The sequence below is a fragment of the Paramormyrops kingsleyae genome, chromosome 18 (genome assembly GCF_048594095.1).
Source record: "Paramormyrops kingsleyae isolate MSU_618 chromosome 18, PKINGS_0.4, whole genome shotgun sequence".
NCBI classification, from domain to species: domain Eukaryota; kingdom Metazoa; phylum Chordata; class Actinopteri; order Osteoglossiformes; family Mormyridae; genus Paramormyrops; species Paramormyrops kingsleyae.
Window position 1 is genome coordinate 21,169,882 of NC_132814.1, and position 14,791 is coordinate 21,184,672.

General features: G+C 46.8%; 1 protein-coding gene across 2 annotated transcripts in view; it reads left to right on the forward strand.

Moving 5' to 3' along the window:
* LOC111837148 (metabotropic glutamate receptor 4-like) overlaps positions 1-14,791 on the forward strand; it is a 222,035-nt gene that overhangs the window by 78,457 nt on the left and 128,787 nt on the right. For both annotated transcript variants that reach the window (XM_023798995.2, XM_023798994.2), the window contains exon 3: positions 8,210-8,426. In XM_023798995.2, coding sequence (XP_023654763.2) covers positions 8,210-8,426 — 217 coding nt within the window. The remainder of the gene's footprint in view (positions 1-8,209; positions 8,427-14,791) is intronic.

The following is a 14,791-nucleotide window of genomic DNA, read 5'->3' on the forward strand; positions in this document are numbered from 1 at the left end:
CGAGCCCCCAAAGGTGCGCCTCTAACTCCCCATTCTCTGCTCCGCATTTTTCCAAGGAGAAATTTGGGTAGAATTAATCAGCGTGTTTGGCAAACACTTAGCGTGCGATTCTGCAGTGGCAATTAAGGAAAATTAATGAATAAACAGAAAAAAACCTAATTGCTGATATGGAATAAAGTGAAAATGATTTCCTGTGTGCTTGCAGGGAGTTGATGGAGAAACACTCTTAATAAGAGGCAGATTGGAGGATTCTGCTGTCATATGAGAACAGAGATGCACGTGATCAGTAATGCTGCTCGGGGCTTGTGGGAAAACAGCCTCGAGTGATGGAAAAGCTTTCTTCAAAGGATGCTACAGATAGGACCGTCTGCCTGTGCAATTCAATTCATTTTTATTAAGTGCTCTTTCCAATATTGCAGCCCTGGAGTGCCCTGTATATACATATATAAACAGCCAGTACACTGTGCAGGTGGAGGAAACCAGGAGAGGAGAGGAGAGAAAAAAAACTCCTTAGGTTGAGGAAAAATTATTCAGGGGGGCTCAAGGTCAACTGGTTGTCTTCTCCTACCAAGCATGCATACAGTACACATTATATTGGAGGTCCAGGTACCAGCAAGCATGCAGCTGATGCTCTCCTGGATTTCATCTAAGATAAGATATGATCTGTTGGATGCATAGGATGCAGTGGATATTAATAGGAGTAGGCTGAGTAGTGGTCTCTAGTGCAGTGTTACCCAGTACGGTCTTCGGGGACCCACAGACGATCCATGTTTTTTGCTCCCTGCTGGACAGTACACATTTTTGCTCCTAGGGCTGGGAGTGAGCAAAAATGTGGACCGTCTGCAGGTCTCCGAGGTCCGGATTAGGAAACAGCGGTCTAGCAGATGGCTGTTGATTTGGCTTCTAGAGCTTGGTATCTGCATGAGCTTCACCATAGACCCCTCACGACTTTTGACCGAGTGAGGGGTGACTCTGCAAATCTGAGAGTGCCGAGGACACACCTGTTAAATGGCTTTATCTTGTCTACCCTCTGCTAGTTTCTGGGCTTCTCGGAACCACTCACTTACTGTAGCCAGTGATCCTCACCCCTTCCATACCTCCTAGAGCCTCCTCTTCAGACTCCTCTATATGGACCATTCCAAAGTGACCAGCTCTCATCTTCCTAGCTAAGACCGGCCTTCACAGTGAATTTTACGGGAGGCCAAGGCTTTAATTTATGGTGCTGCAAGCTATGTACAAATATACATTAGCAAAACTTCATTGATCCCAAGGGGGAATAATGGCAAAACGGTTTGACCATGAAGGGACTCGAACCCTCAATCTTCTGATCTGAAGTCAGACACCTTATCCATTAGGCCACATGGTCCTCATGCTATTTGGTTTTACCAAGTTTAAATATGCAACAAACTGCTGTCTGGATTTTTGATACTATGCGTTAAAGGATGAAACAGATTTAATTTTCTATTGCATTTAAACGGCCTTAATAAAGATGGCTAATATTTCAGGATTCGTACCCCACACACCCTGTTGTCTGTATCCCGCTCATTAGTTTTTCACATCTCACCAGAAAACAGGGTTTGTTTGTGGTTTTGTATTCTGCGTTCTCCCACTCTTACCCTGTTCCTGTAAGTCTGAAGTACACTTCACAAGCCGGGATGTGTGGCTCACAGGGTGTGACGTTTGTGTTTGTAATCTGAAGGTGACTGGTTCAAATCCCGGGATCTGCTGAACCTTTGTGAACTTTAGCCCCCAGTTGCTCGTGAGACTGGCTGACTGCTTTCTCAAGAAACAATGTTGCTTTGAGTAAACATGTCTGTGAAATATAATATATTTCTGAGTTTTCCCTCTAATACCTCACCAGCTTCAAAGCAACACTGCATCTTGCACTGGAATCCAGCCTGGCAGGTTCATACCTGCGTGATAATCTGATCCCAGCATGCACTGGGCCTCCTCTTTCTATACCTAGTTTCCAGCTTGTCTCTGTCCCCCCCAGTACTCACCATTAACGTCACCCACGCTATGCCAATCTGTCTCAGCTGGACTCCCACTGCACCCCCGTGAAGTCGCACCTGCACCCAAGTGGGGAGTATTGCCTCCCCCAGGGCAGGGGGGCTGTTCACGTCCCACCCTGATGCGACTCCTCTCAGAGCCATGGTGCCCCCTAGAGGGGAGACCTGGAAATGCAGGTCTCAGATGAGCAAGCAATGGCAGCCTGTTGACTCACTCTGACATTTTGTGGGCGTAATGAAGAACAACAGAAGAAAGACAGACGATGAAAAATGACACCTTGCAGGCCTTACATGAATTGTTAGCAGCTTGCATGCGTCTCAGAACATGTGTTTTTTGCTTCAATTTGTCATTTTCTATGCTGAATTCACTCAGAGAACAGGAGTACTTAGTCGGGGACATTTTCAAGGTCCACATTTAAATGTAAAGTGTGACTTCATCTCCAGATATTGAACAGAAGTACAGGCAGGCTACAGGATATGAGCCAGATATGTTTCCTGAGTCTGTTGTTAAGTTGAATTTGTAGTTAAGTAAGACAAATAATAGTAACAGTACATAATAACGATAACTATACAGAAATAGTAAAAGATGGTACTGCACTGTGTGTTGAATCGATGAACAGCTGAATTTGCGCAATGTTTTCTCATGCGTCACAAACTAGTGTGTGTGTTCATTATTAAGAACCACTGTATTGAACTCAACTTTTTAATATTTAGTATTTATGGCAGTGCGATCTTAAGTACGAGTTCTCCATAAGTTGGGTGTAACGACGTTTTTGGTTTAAAAGAGGTATGAGATGTATCAGACTTGCAGCCTCTGTTAGCACAGCGGACTGCAGCAGGGATGAGGCTAATGTTGTTCATACAAATGCACTTTGATTATATGCTTAAAGCCTTCATTTTGCTCCTTATTTTTATGCAGAGCAAGTTTTGTTGTTTCTGTGGCCCCACCAAAAAAATCCACCTCCTCTCACCCCTGTAGTGTAGTGATTGTTTGTGGCCAACAGGGGGCCTTGGGAGGCTCATAGAAATGTGAGGCTTGAGTGGCGGTAAACACAGCCACTGACCTTATGAATATAGTATTTCTTTTCCATTTGCTGAGCCCTGCTGCAGACTTCATTCAGCACAGATATTCAGTGGCCTCAGAACGGTGTTTGCCGGCCCTGTCGGAAACAAGAGGGAATATCTCAGGGGATTTTCTAACGCTCAGGACGGCTTCCTTCAGCTTTAATTACAGCCCAAAGTGTTGATCAATACAGGGGTTCAGAGCATCTGAAAATGTGAAGGTCCCAGTAGCGAATCGGGGCGTGTTTGGACAGGAAGCCGGGAAATCGTGTCTGACCGTCCGTGGCAGGTGACGGGCGAGGGATGGGATGCAATGCTGGAGGCATTTTCACTGCGAGAATTTCATTGTGTAAATAAATCATAAGATGTCTCATCTCAGTAAATGTGAAAAAGAACAATGAAATGGCACAGAGAAACAGACAAATAAATGTGAAGGTCAACCCATCACGTAATACTGACGCAAACTCCTATGTCTCATGCAGTCATTATAGTGGGAAGGGGAGGTCTGCAAAAGTATTGCCTGTTCTGCCTACGTTAGTTTTAACGTGTCTTGTTTAACAGGATTGTTTAACGTTGTAACACCTGTGCTGCCGGCCTCCCCCCTTCCTCCTCTTCCTCCTCTTCCTCCTTTCTGCTGGCAGAAGCCATAGGGAACAGTGCCCTTGGCTGGAACCTAAGTGTTTGCCTACAAGGGATGCCACCAGAGACACAGGGTTGTGTGCAAGTGGGTAGACAGCAAGAGCCTGTTCTTCTCACCAGACATCAGTGGAGCGCACATCAAGCAGAAGATGCCTAAGTGGATATTGAACAGAAGATCCCTAAGCACTCATTGAGCAGAGGATCCCTAAGCGGACGTTAAGCAGAGGATCCCTAAGCGGACATTGAGCAGAGAATCCCTAAGCCGTGGTTTCTTGAATGGACTGAAAATTATACTGCCCGTGTCCGCCCATCCATCCTCTCACCAGTTGTTCCGGAGTGGGTCAGTAGGGGGCGCTATAGCCTTTCCCACATTCCACAAGGTTGGCGGACACTCTGGACACCAGTCAGTTGCATTTGGCCACAAACTCAAGCAACTTTGTTTCATTGTGCACATGAGGACCTTTACCGGGTAAACTAAATAGTATGAAAAGCAAATATTGGGTATTACCATATCATATCAGTCTGATGTTTCGTAGCTACTTAAAATTAAGGCGAACCGCGCTCCTCATTGATGTAATTTAATGTGACCCATGACCAGCTGGTTTGCCATTCTGCCCTGGCAACAGGCAGATTCTCTACATCAGTTTAGACGGGATACACTCAACCATCCTTATCAGCAGATACCACCTTCCTTATCCTCATCATCAGCATTATTATTATTATCATTATTATTGTTCCCTGTTTTCAGGTTCTCCTTGTGTTTGGCTAGGTTTCTTCTGGGTTCAGCAGCTTTCTCCAAATATATGGCTGAGAAAACTGATGGCTTTAAGTTGCCCGCGGTGTGTGACTTTGACGGGCTGGTGCCTCCTACCTTGTCCTCAGTACCGCCTGTACTGGATACATGTATATGCAGTGCCTTGTCCCCTGTAGTGCCTGTACTGGATACATGTATATGAAGTGCCTCGCAGTGCCTTGTCCCCTGTAGTGCCTGTACTGGATACATGTATATGCAGTACCTCGCAGTGCCTTGTCCCCTGTAGTGCCTGTACTGGATACATGTATATGAAGTGCCTCGCAGTGCCTTGTCCTCAGTACCGCCTGTACTGGATACATGTATATGAAGTGCCTCGCAGTGCCTTGTCCTCAGTACCGCCTGTACTGGACACATGTATATGCAGTGCCTCGCAGTGCCTTGTCCCCTGTAGTGCCTGTACTGGATACATGTATATGAAGTGCCTCGCAGTGCCTTGTCCCCTGTAGTGCCTGTACTGGATACATGTACTGTATATGAAGTGCCTCTCAGTGCCTTGTCCGCTGTAGTGCCTGTCCTAGATATATGTATATGCAGTGCCTCGCAGTGCCTTGTCCCCTGTAGTGCCTGTACTGGATACATGTATGTGAAGTGCCTCGCAGTGCCTTGTCCCCTGTAGTGCCTGTACTGGACACATGTATATGCAGTGCCTCGCAGTGCCTTGTCCCCTGTAGTGCCTGTACTGGATACATGTATATGAAGTGCCTCACAGTGCCTTGTCCCCTGTAGTGCCTGTACTGGATACATGTATATGAAGTGCCTCACAGTGCCTTGTCCCCTGTAGTGCCTGTACTGGATACATGTATATGCAGTGCCTCACAGTGCTTTGTCCCCTGTAGTGCCTGTACTGGATACATGCATATGCAGTGCCTCGCAGTGCTTTGTCTCCTGTAGTGCCTGTACCAGATACATGTATATGAAGTGCCTCACAGTGCCTTGTGCCTTGAGCTTCCTGATATCGGCTGGGTTGGTGAATAGATGGATGGAAGAACGTATGGATGATAATAATGACGAAGAGAAAGGGAGTGTGGGATGATGTGAAAAGTAAAATATAGCAGGTGTACAAAGTGCCTTATGCACACCTAATTAAATTAGATTAGAAGTAATATTTCACCACTGCCAAGGAGAAAATTAAAATGGACGACTATAGAAATGAAAGCAGTGCGGCAGCTTGACAGCATCGTAGAATCATTTTACTGAGCCGTGTTCTCAGTGAAAAATCTCCCTGTGTGTTTTCGGAGCTTGTCTATGCGAGTGGATGGAGGCTAGAGAAGCTGGATCTGCAAAGGCAGCTTATAAAGGACTCCTGTGTCTGCTGTGCTGGGTCTCTGTGTAAGAAGCAGCCCGCAATGCTGGTGTTTCTGTCTCATATGTGTCGAGCTGTGATCTGTGATCAGCTGCAGGACAAAGACATGATGTCAGCGTAACAGATGGTCTTCCTGCTTTACGTGGTGGAATGAAGCACATTAAAATGCCATAAAACACACACCGCTTCCTCTGAAATGTGTAAAAGGACGCCATAATTCTCAAACAACTGACAAAAGATAGAAATGAAATAAATTTCGAGTTGCCTCTGGTGCTGAAAGCATCTGGGAATTAATTTTCTGATATTGGTTGTGATGAATTGTCTGAATTGATATCTTATTTATTGTTTGAATTTCAGTAATTTACAGTGTAACGTGGTTGGACATATGCTGACTCTGTGAATATATTTGCTAAAATGGTTCCCGGCTTATTCAAGACAGCTGCTACAGAGGACCGCAGAGGTTTTTTTTAGAAGTTATCCTAATTATGACATAAATGGACCAGCCCAAGTTATTAATGTAGCCCAGAATAAATCATTTCTGTGGGATCATTGCATTTGTTTTATATGTATTTCATATTTCGTTTCTGCTTATTCTATGGGCAGGTTATTGCAAAACTTTTCGATGGGTGATCTCTGTCATGGAGAAATCTCGAGAAGGTTGCGCATCGTATTTTGCATTTTCCTTCTGGATTAATTAAGTATCCATCCATCCATCTAGGGATCTGCTTGAGTCAGGGATCGTCCTGCTTCCCTACACAGTGTACATGACAAAACAGAGCTCTGCTCTTCCAAGGGCTTTTTACTTAGAAATTTAAGCTTTAGTTCCCAGCCTGGGACCAGTTTCCACTTAATAACACAGCGTTTGTTAACTCTGTCTTAATAAAGACAAACAGGGCAGCCCCTACCAGAGGGTTACAGGCCCATTCCCCTTCATACCTCGGCGCTCCTTCAGGACGAGATGCACGGCCCGTTATCTTCAGAATACAGTCCGCAGCATAAAAAGGAGTTAACGACATAGTAATATATGACATTGTGCTGTGCTAGCTGTCTGGGTCCCACCACAGAATGATAACAGCGACTGTTATGATCCCCTATCAGACAGAAATGCTCAGTTAACGTAACGGAACCTGTCACCTTCTTTTCATTTTGTTGCTGTGGCGAGACAAGTAGAAATGAGAGATCGTGTGATTAATGACCAGGAAATCGAAGACGCGACTCTGCCCCCTGTCAGTCGCCTTGTGCCTGTCTTTTCCAGCATGCCATTTCCAACATGTGTGCACTATACAGTCGAGAGTATGTATCTTTATTGTCAACTTCAGCGATTTGTCACATGGGTCATACAACGAGATGAAATATCGATCTTTTTGGTCATAGTGCAAGTGAAAAAGTAATAGAATACGAATTTTCAAGACATTTAAACATGACATTTTAAGACATGGACATTAAGACACAGATAAAAGAAATACAGTTAAATACCAGATTGGTGGGGAAAGATTGTGTCCTTTGAGCAACGCCGGTCCCAGCTGCGATGGGCTGGCCTGTTCAGCGGGTGCCAGTCTGCGGGGAAAGGCTGCGACTCTGTGCCCTGGATCACACGCTCTCAGTGCCAGCATCGTGGCATCATGTGTTAGGAAAAGTCTGGCTCCGTGGCTGGGGAGGGGCTGGTTCCCCCACTCATAAGCTTGGCCCACCTTGGAGCCAAATGTTTGACTCTCCAAGGTTCCGCAAACTGATATTTAGTGACTTCTAATGCCCATCTGGCATCTATTTTTAAAAAGGGGCCTAGCAGCTATACTTTTCTGGGGACCGTAAAGTGATTTTCCTGAATTTAAGTCCCTATCGAAAACTCAGCAAACAGTCTTGCCTGGCCCACCTGTAAACTCTGTATTCGTTTCAAGCTTGAAATGATTTCATAGCGTATCGGTAGTTAAAAGCAAGGCCCTTCCCCTCATTTCTACATCAGACAGTTAGTAGGCTATGTGCTATAGCTAATACAGTTAGGCAACTGCGGCCCCCCCAATATTTCAATGCTGGATTCGGGTCTCTTTTAGTGTTCTCATTCTTTAATGTGTCTAATGTTCTTTTGGCAATAGCAGAGAGATACCCCCTCCACCGTCACTAAAGGCCACATCACCATAAAGTGCCTCCACATCTCCCTGTATTCTCCTTTGCTCTCATTGGCCACCTGCTCTCGCTTCCCTCTGTTCGCTGAGCTTTTTCCGCCGTTACGGCCACATTTTTGCCCCTCAATTTCCCTTCTGACGCTGATATGTCACCATTAGACGCACCTGTCATCCCTTGACGAGCGCCGCTTGCAGCCAGCCATCTGGGGAGGACCCCTTACTCCTGACTCCCCTGTGTGTCTCTCTGTCCTCCCCGCAGATCCCGCAGGTGAGCTACGCCTCCACGGCTCCGGAGCTGAGCGATAACAGCCGCTACGACTTCTTCTCGCGGGTTGTGCCGCCGGATACGTACCAGGCGCAGGCCATGCTGGACATCGTCAAGGCCATGCGCTGGACCTATGTCTCCACGGTGGCCTCAGAGGGCAGCTACGGCGAGAGTGGCGTGGACGCCTTTGTCCAGAAGTCCCGCGAGGACGGTGAGTCACTCAAGCTGCTCTTCCATGGATTCCACTGTAATCGAGAGCAGTGTGAGGCCCAGGTTATGACCTTGAGGTGTAAACCAAGAATGCAAACTAGTGTAACTTGTTTTGTGAGTGTTTTGCAAGACGAGCAAAATTTTCTTTTATAAATTGTAAAGTCTTGCAATACGAGTATTACGTATACACTTTGTCTGCCTACTGTCACGTGATCATAACTCAGTCGATGGTTCTTCTCACTCTCTCTCTCTCGCTGCGGAATTGTGGGTAATCGTTTCCCAAGCTCAGTCGGCGTGCCTCACTCATACAGTCAAAATTTAGTAGAAAAGCACCACCCGAATAAGGGTGTAGCAGTGCAAGCGATGAATCTGTTTAACGACAATGCAATGTCACATTTCCGCGAAACCAAAAGGAGGCAAAAGCAGCTGTCATTGAATAGGTTCCTTGTTAAAGTTGCATAAAAAGAAAACGATTCCAGTGAGCCAACAGATCAAGATTCCGTTAGTTATAGTGAAAGTCGTCCTACAAAATAACCCTCCTCTTCTCCTCTTTCTCATCTCATCTTTTCAAAGGTACAGGTTACTTTGTGTTATGTATTTTTACTTTATATTTTGTATTAATAATTTTTTCTGAATATTTTTGGGTTGTGAAACGAATCATCCGAGTTTCCATTATTTCTAATGGGAAAAGTGCTTTGGATCACAAGCACATTTCCGGAACGAATTATGCTCACAATCCGAGGTTTTACTGTACATGTATCTCACTGTAGTGACAGAAGGTCACGCTGAACAGTTTCTTGGATTTGCTTCCAGGTTAATTCTGTGTGAGGTTTCCTCTTTGGTCTGGAATGTTCTCTGCTCCGTATTATTAGCTGGAAATCGGTTATTGAGGCAAAGCTGTTGATTGGCTGACTCATGTTTGCTGCTTAGACAGATAGATGGTATTTCATATCTCATTTAAACTGCCTTGTTGTTCATTCACAATAATACATTTAAGTTGTCAGTGCCAGAGGGGGCTTGAAGTGTTCTCACACAGAGAACAGCAATGGTATTTTGATAGGGGTCACCGGTCCGTCTCTATGAGAGCCCTCCAGACACCTAGACCCAGAGTAGCTTCCGCCCTTATGCTGCTCTGTCACTGCTGCTCCTCACCCATCACAGGCAATAAGTGTAGTGATGATCTACCAATGGAGCCTTGAGGACATATCTTAGCCCTCCTCTGGTGGTTTGGGTGACGCTTAACTTAAAAGGAGCTGAGTCTTTAGACAAGAGACCTTCTCTTAGGACTGATGTGATTCGACCGAAGCATGTGACGAAATCCATTCCGTGTTGTCTGATCTGAACCACACGGCACGTTCCCACAGTTGTTACTGCCCGTTGCCACACGTCTACATCACATGAGCCAGGGGGTGAGGGGGGCGTGACCACGGGGGGACGTCTGAGTGTCAAGCAGGAAGGTCCAAGCTGCGGCGAATCCCCTAAACCCGCCCCAACATGGAGAACACGATTAAGAAAAAAGCATCTTCTAATGTGGCTTTGCTGAGCCTGGCAGCCAGCTGGAGACGAGTGTTGGGCACAATTCCAGACCCCCCCCGACTCGGCACCATCTCGGGAGCCTAAGTGCACATGGGTTTGGCGTCCGTACAGAGTCATCCACAAAACCAGCGCCTTCAGGCCATCAGACGGCGGCCCCCCACTAAAGAAGCTTCCTGCCACTCTCCCGTTAGGCTTTAGTCACAAACGAGTCCTCTTTGGCCCCAGGCATTCCATCTCCAGCTGGCTTCAGCCTCCTCGCCCACATTAGCTGGCTGTAGACACCCACTTATGTAATTGTTGTCCAACAAGACGACGACAAACTGCCAAGCCGTGGGAAAGAAAAAAAAAAGAAAGATTCGGATTTTGAAAATGGTTTCAAAAGTTCTGAAGGATATTTAAGAGGAAACATGTTTCTGTGGAATAGGAACACATTTCTCGTTCTCTGTGCAAAAAGGTCTGCCATTCGTAGCCTTCTGTGACAAACATATTGTAAGAGATGATTGATTGGGTTCATTGTTGTGGGCTGGCGAGGACCGACAGACTATTTATCTCTGTCAGAGCCGACTGAAATCTGCTTTAGATTGACGAGCCGAAATCGCCTTGGCGGAGTTAGCTGGGAATCAAGTGAATATTTGTCGACCCCGCAGGGAAAAATGACTAACCAAGAGGAGAGGAGGGTCTATTGAATTTATCTTTTATGCTAGAGAATTTATTTCTTTCACGTGAACACGTGAATACATTAATTTGTACATTCTCACTAATATCCATTTGTCGTGCCTGACCTGTAACAGCTGCAGAATAGTCAGGTGTCGCCCCTGGAAGGTCATCATGGTGGGGGCAGGTCGGATCCAAAGCCCGGCAGGATCATCCAGTCCAACTTTTGGGATGTGAAGTGTGTTAGCGTGTGGGGGGGGGAGATTAGCAGCCTTTGCTGGGTGGCTGAACACCCCAACAAAGATATTCAAGAACTTTGTGAGATGCTCAAATACCCCACACAGAGGAGAGATATTCATGTTCTCACCCTGTGATTTTAAACTCTCCTGTAATACTCTGCGGCAGCATCCTGTGGCCTAATTGTGTGGAGTAACATATATATTTTTTTGCTCTAATATTAAGCTGTAATGCTCTATGCTATAATACTCTGCACTGTAATATTATTCTATAAATCTGCAGGATGTTGAAACTGTTAATACTTTGCCCTGATTCTGAGCTGTAATGATTTGAGTTGTGCTATAATATTGTTCTATAAACTCCAGGGTGTTAATACCCTGTCCTGATACTGAGCACTAATGGTCTGAGCTATAATACTCTGCTCTAATATTGTTATATAATCCCCTGGGGCGTTAATACTCTGCCCTGATAGTGAGCTGTAAAGATCTGTGCTGTTATGCTCTACACTGTAATACTATTTACTTATATTGTTCTATATACCCCTGGGGTGATTATATTCTGCACTGTTACTAGGCTGTAATGCTCTGCACTGTAATACTGTGCTGTAATATTATTCTATAACCCCCTGGGGTGTTAATACTCTGCCGTGATACTGAGCTGTAACGCTCTGAGCTATAATACCCTGTGTCTTAATGCTTAGCTCTCATTCTGAGCTCTGCTTTATTATTCTCTTTCTTTCCACATATCCTCTAACACCTGCTATTCTTAAACCTGCTACTGTATTCTCACACCTTAATTATGTGTGACTGCTTTTACTCTGCCGTGTTTAACACTTATTCCTCTTATTCTTTTCTCTTTAACCCCCCTGTGGTCATGCCCCTCGCTCTAACACCCCCAGTGGTCACGGCCCTCTCTCTAATACCCCCAGTGGTCATGCCCCTCTCTCTAACGCCCCCTGTGGTCACACCCTACTCTCTAACGCCCCCTGTGATCACGCCTCTCTCTCTAACGCCCCTTGTGGTCACACCCTACTCTCTAACGCCCCCTGTGGACACGCCCCCCTCTCTAACGCCCCCTGTGGTCACACCCTACTCTCTAATGCCCCCTGTGGTCACGCCCCCCTCTCTAACGCCCCCTGTGGTCACGCCCTACTCTCTAACGCCCCCTGTGATCACGCCTCTCTCTCTAACGCCCCTTGTGGTCACACCCTACTCTCTAATGCCCCCTGTGGTCACACCCTACTCTCTAACGCCCCCTGTGGTCACGCCCTACTCTCTAACGCCCCCTGTGGTCACGCCCCCCTCTCTAACACCCCCTGTGGTCACGCCCTACTCTCTAACGCCCCCTGTGGTCACGCCCCCCTCTCTAACGCCCCCTGTGGTCACGCCCCCCTCTCTAACGCCCCCTGTGGTCACGCCCTACTCTCTAACACGCTGTACTGTTTCACCACACCCTTTTCCCCTGGAGATTATCCACAGGACAGCGATTTATTTCAGTTGTCAGAGGTTGAACTGGAGATAGGGGAAGGAAAAAATAGGAATGAAAAACAGCAGATTGAGGAGTAAAAGAGGAATAGAGAAAGAGAGCAGCAGACAGACATGGCGAGCCGGCGTAGGCGGGAGAGGGCTGGTCCTCATGCCTCCTGACTGACCCGGGTGGCGGAGGGTGGGGACCTCATGACGACAGACATCTGTATCCTAGCAGGTTGCTGCCTTTTCCTAGGACACGGTGGCAGACAGTCCAGCACCCGGGGCTCCCTAAGGCCTAGGCAGCCTCCTACAGCACTGACAATATCCAATAAAAATCCACATTGCCGGACTGTAATATCCATAAAGCCCGAACGAGTCTCGCTTTTATTAACACCCAGATCTAGAGTGACACATGTGATCAGCTCCCAGCTCGGCCAGTCTGTAGTTCTTGTGTAATATTCCCTATAATTTCCCCTCATTCCCGATACGGTTGAACGCAGCTCTGGCTGGCATCGATCCCCGGAAACCCTGAGCTGTCACTACGCTGTGGCTGGATTTCCACCGCAGAAAAAGCCATTTTGCTTCAACGGATCTGTTTATCGATTTACAGTTCGGCTCATATAGCATGTAAAGAGAGTAAAAGCGCCTGGGCCCGATTCAGCAGCGAGTTCCTCTTCTGCTCCGGCGGTGACATTAATGAGTGCTGGATTCATTAACGTTCATTATGTAACATAATATGTACATTGCTCTTACTAATGGATATGCAAATAATGACCTAATGGAGAATTGCTTCCACTTTGTAACCCGCTGCCTTCCCATGATGCCCGGCCCCCCCAAAGCCCCCTCCCATCCTCTGCAGTGCATTCTGGGAAAATTTCCACTGAATCGGAGCATTACCTGTCTCTCTGTGAATTTCACATGACAACCAGATATTATAAGTGTGACATTTTGCAGCCAACATTTTATTAACTTTCCGAGTGTGAAAGTCACACTGTAAACGTGATGAATAGTGAGGAAGCAGGTGATTTTAACACTGTTCCTTTTTGAAAGCGCTAACCTGCTGTTAGCAGCCATTTTTGCCTTATTTGGCTACATGACACTGAAGCAGGCGACTCCCCCTGATTCAGAGCAGAGCGTCTCTCTAACGCCCTTTGCGGGGCCGAACGATGCAGTGCAGCTGCTTTGTGGGTCAGCCTGACAAGTGCTGCAGTGTTACTGCGGTAACAAAGCCTGCGAGCTCAGTGCAGCCCCCCCCCAAATGATTACTGTTCATTAAGGCATGAATAAAAAACATAAGTATGCGGTAGACTGTATGGCTAAGTGAGTGTTTGTGATCAGAAGGTTGCTGGTGCAAATCCCAGGGTCAGCAGAGTGATGTCATTTTCAGCTCATTACCGAATCTGATTAAAAAAAAAATAACATATGTCTGCTGTTCCTCGGGGTGCTGCATGAGCTGGGTAGACTGCTTGGGGGGGGGGGGGGGAGTCTGCTGTCTTGCTGGCTTCCCACCCGCCCCCTGCCTCAGTCAGTCAGCCTGTGCTGGAGGACTTACAGAGAGTCAGATGCCTGAAAGCTCGTCTCCTGCTTTGGCAAATGCACACAGGATAGATCCACCCTCACCTTGTTTTATTTTTAGTGGAATTTGTCGTCTTGTGCACCAAGGGCCAGTCAGAAGGAGTACACAGGATAAGGTACAGTAAGTGTACATGGAGTAAGAGTACAGAGAGGGTACTGTGAGTAAGACTACAGACAGTGTATTCAGAGTAAGGGTGCACAAGAAGAGTACACAGTAATATGAGTATAATGCAATGTAATACATTGTACTGGCTTTAGCAGAGCTAGTTCCAGTCTGGTCACTAAGATCAGGACAGTGGGGCAGGAGGACATAAAGGCAGTGGGACAGGAAGACAGGAGGACAATGGGAAAGGAGGACAATGGGAAAGGAGGACAAGTTAGCGGAAGAGTAGGGCAGCAGAACACTGAGGTCAGAAGGACAGTAAGACAGGAGGACAGTCTGGCGGTCTTTTCTGCACTGAATCTGTGTTGTCCTGTGTTGTCCTGTGTTGTCCTGTGTTGTCCTCTATGAGGGAGCAGCATGAGACAGACGCTGCACAGAAAAGCTGCTGCCGGATTCCCCCTGGCTGAACCGGCTGGCATGTCACTGCATTTAAATATACATGATTGCTGTGACTCCAGTCGGGCCGCTGTCAGTCTTATAAAAATGCCCCCCCCCCCATAAATCGCAGGTGGTTCTCCATCACTCTTTCTGTCCTCTCCCGGGCGGTGAGTCACGTGACTGTAATCGCGTCTCCATTGACTGCAGTTCTCCATGTACACAAACAATATTGATTTTAGCATCACCAATCTTAAAATAAAAGGAGGAAAGCAACAGAAGATCCAGAGGCAGTGGCAGCTTAGATGACAGCGGATGAGACGGGGTGGATGTGATTGGCCGGCAGTGGCAGCTTAG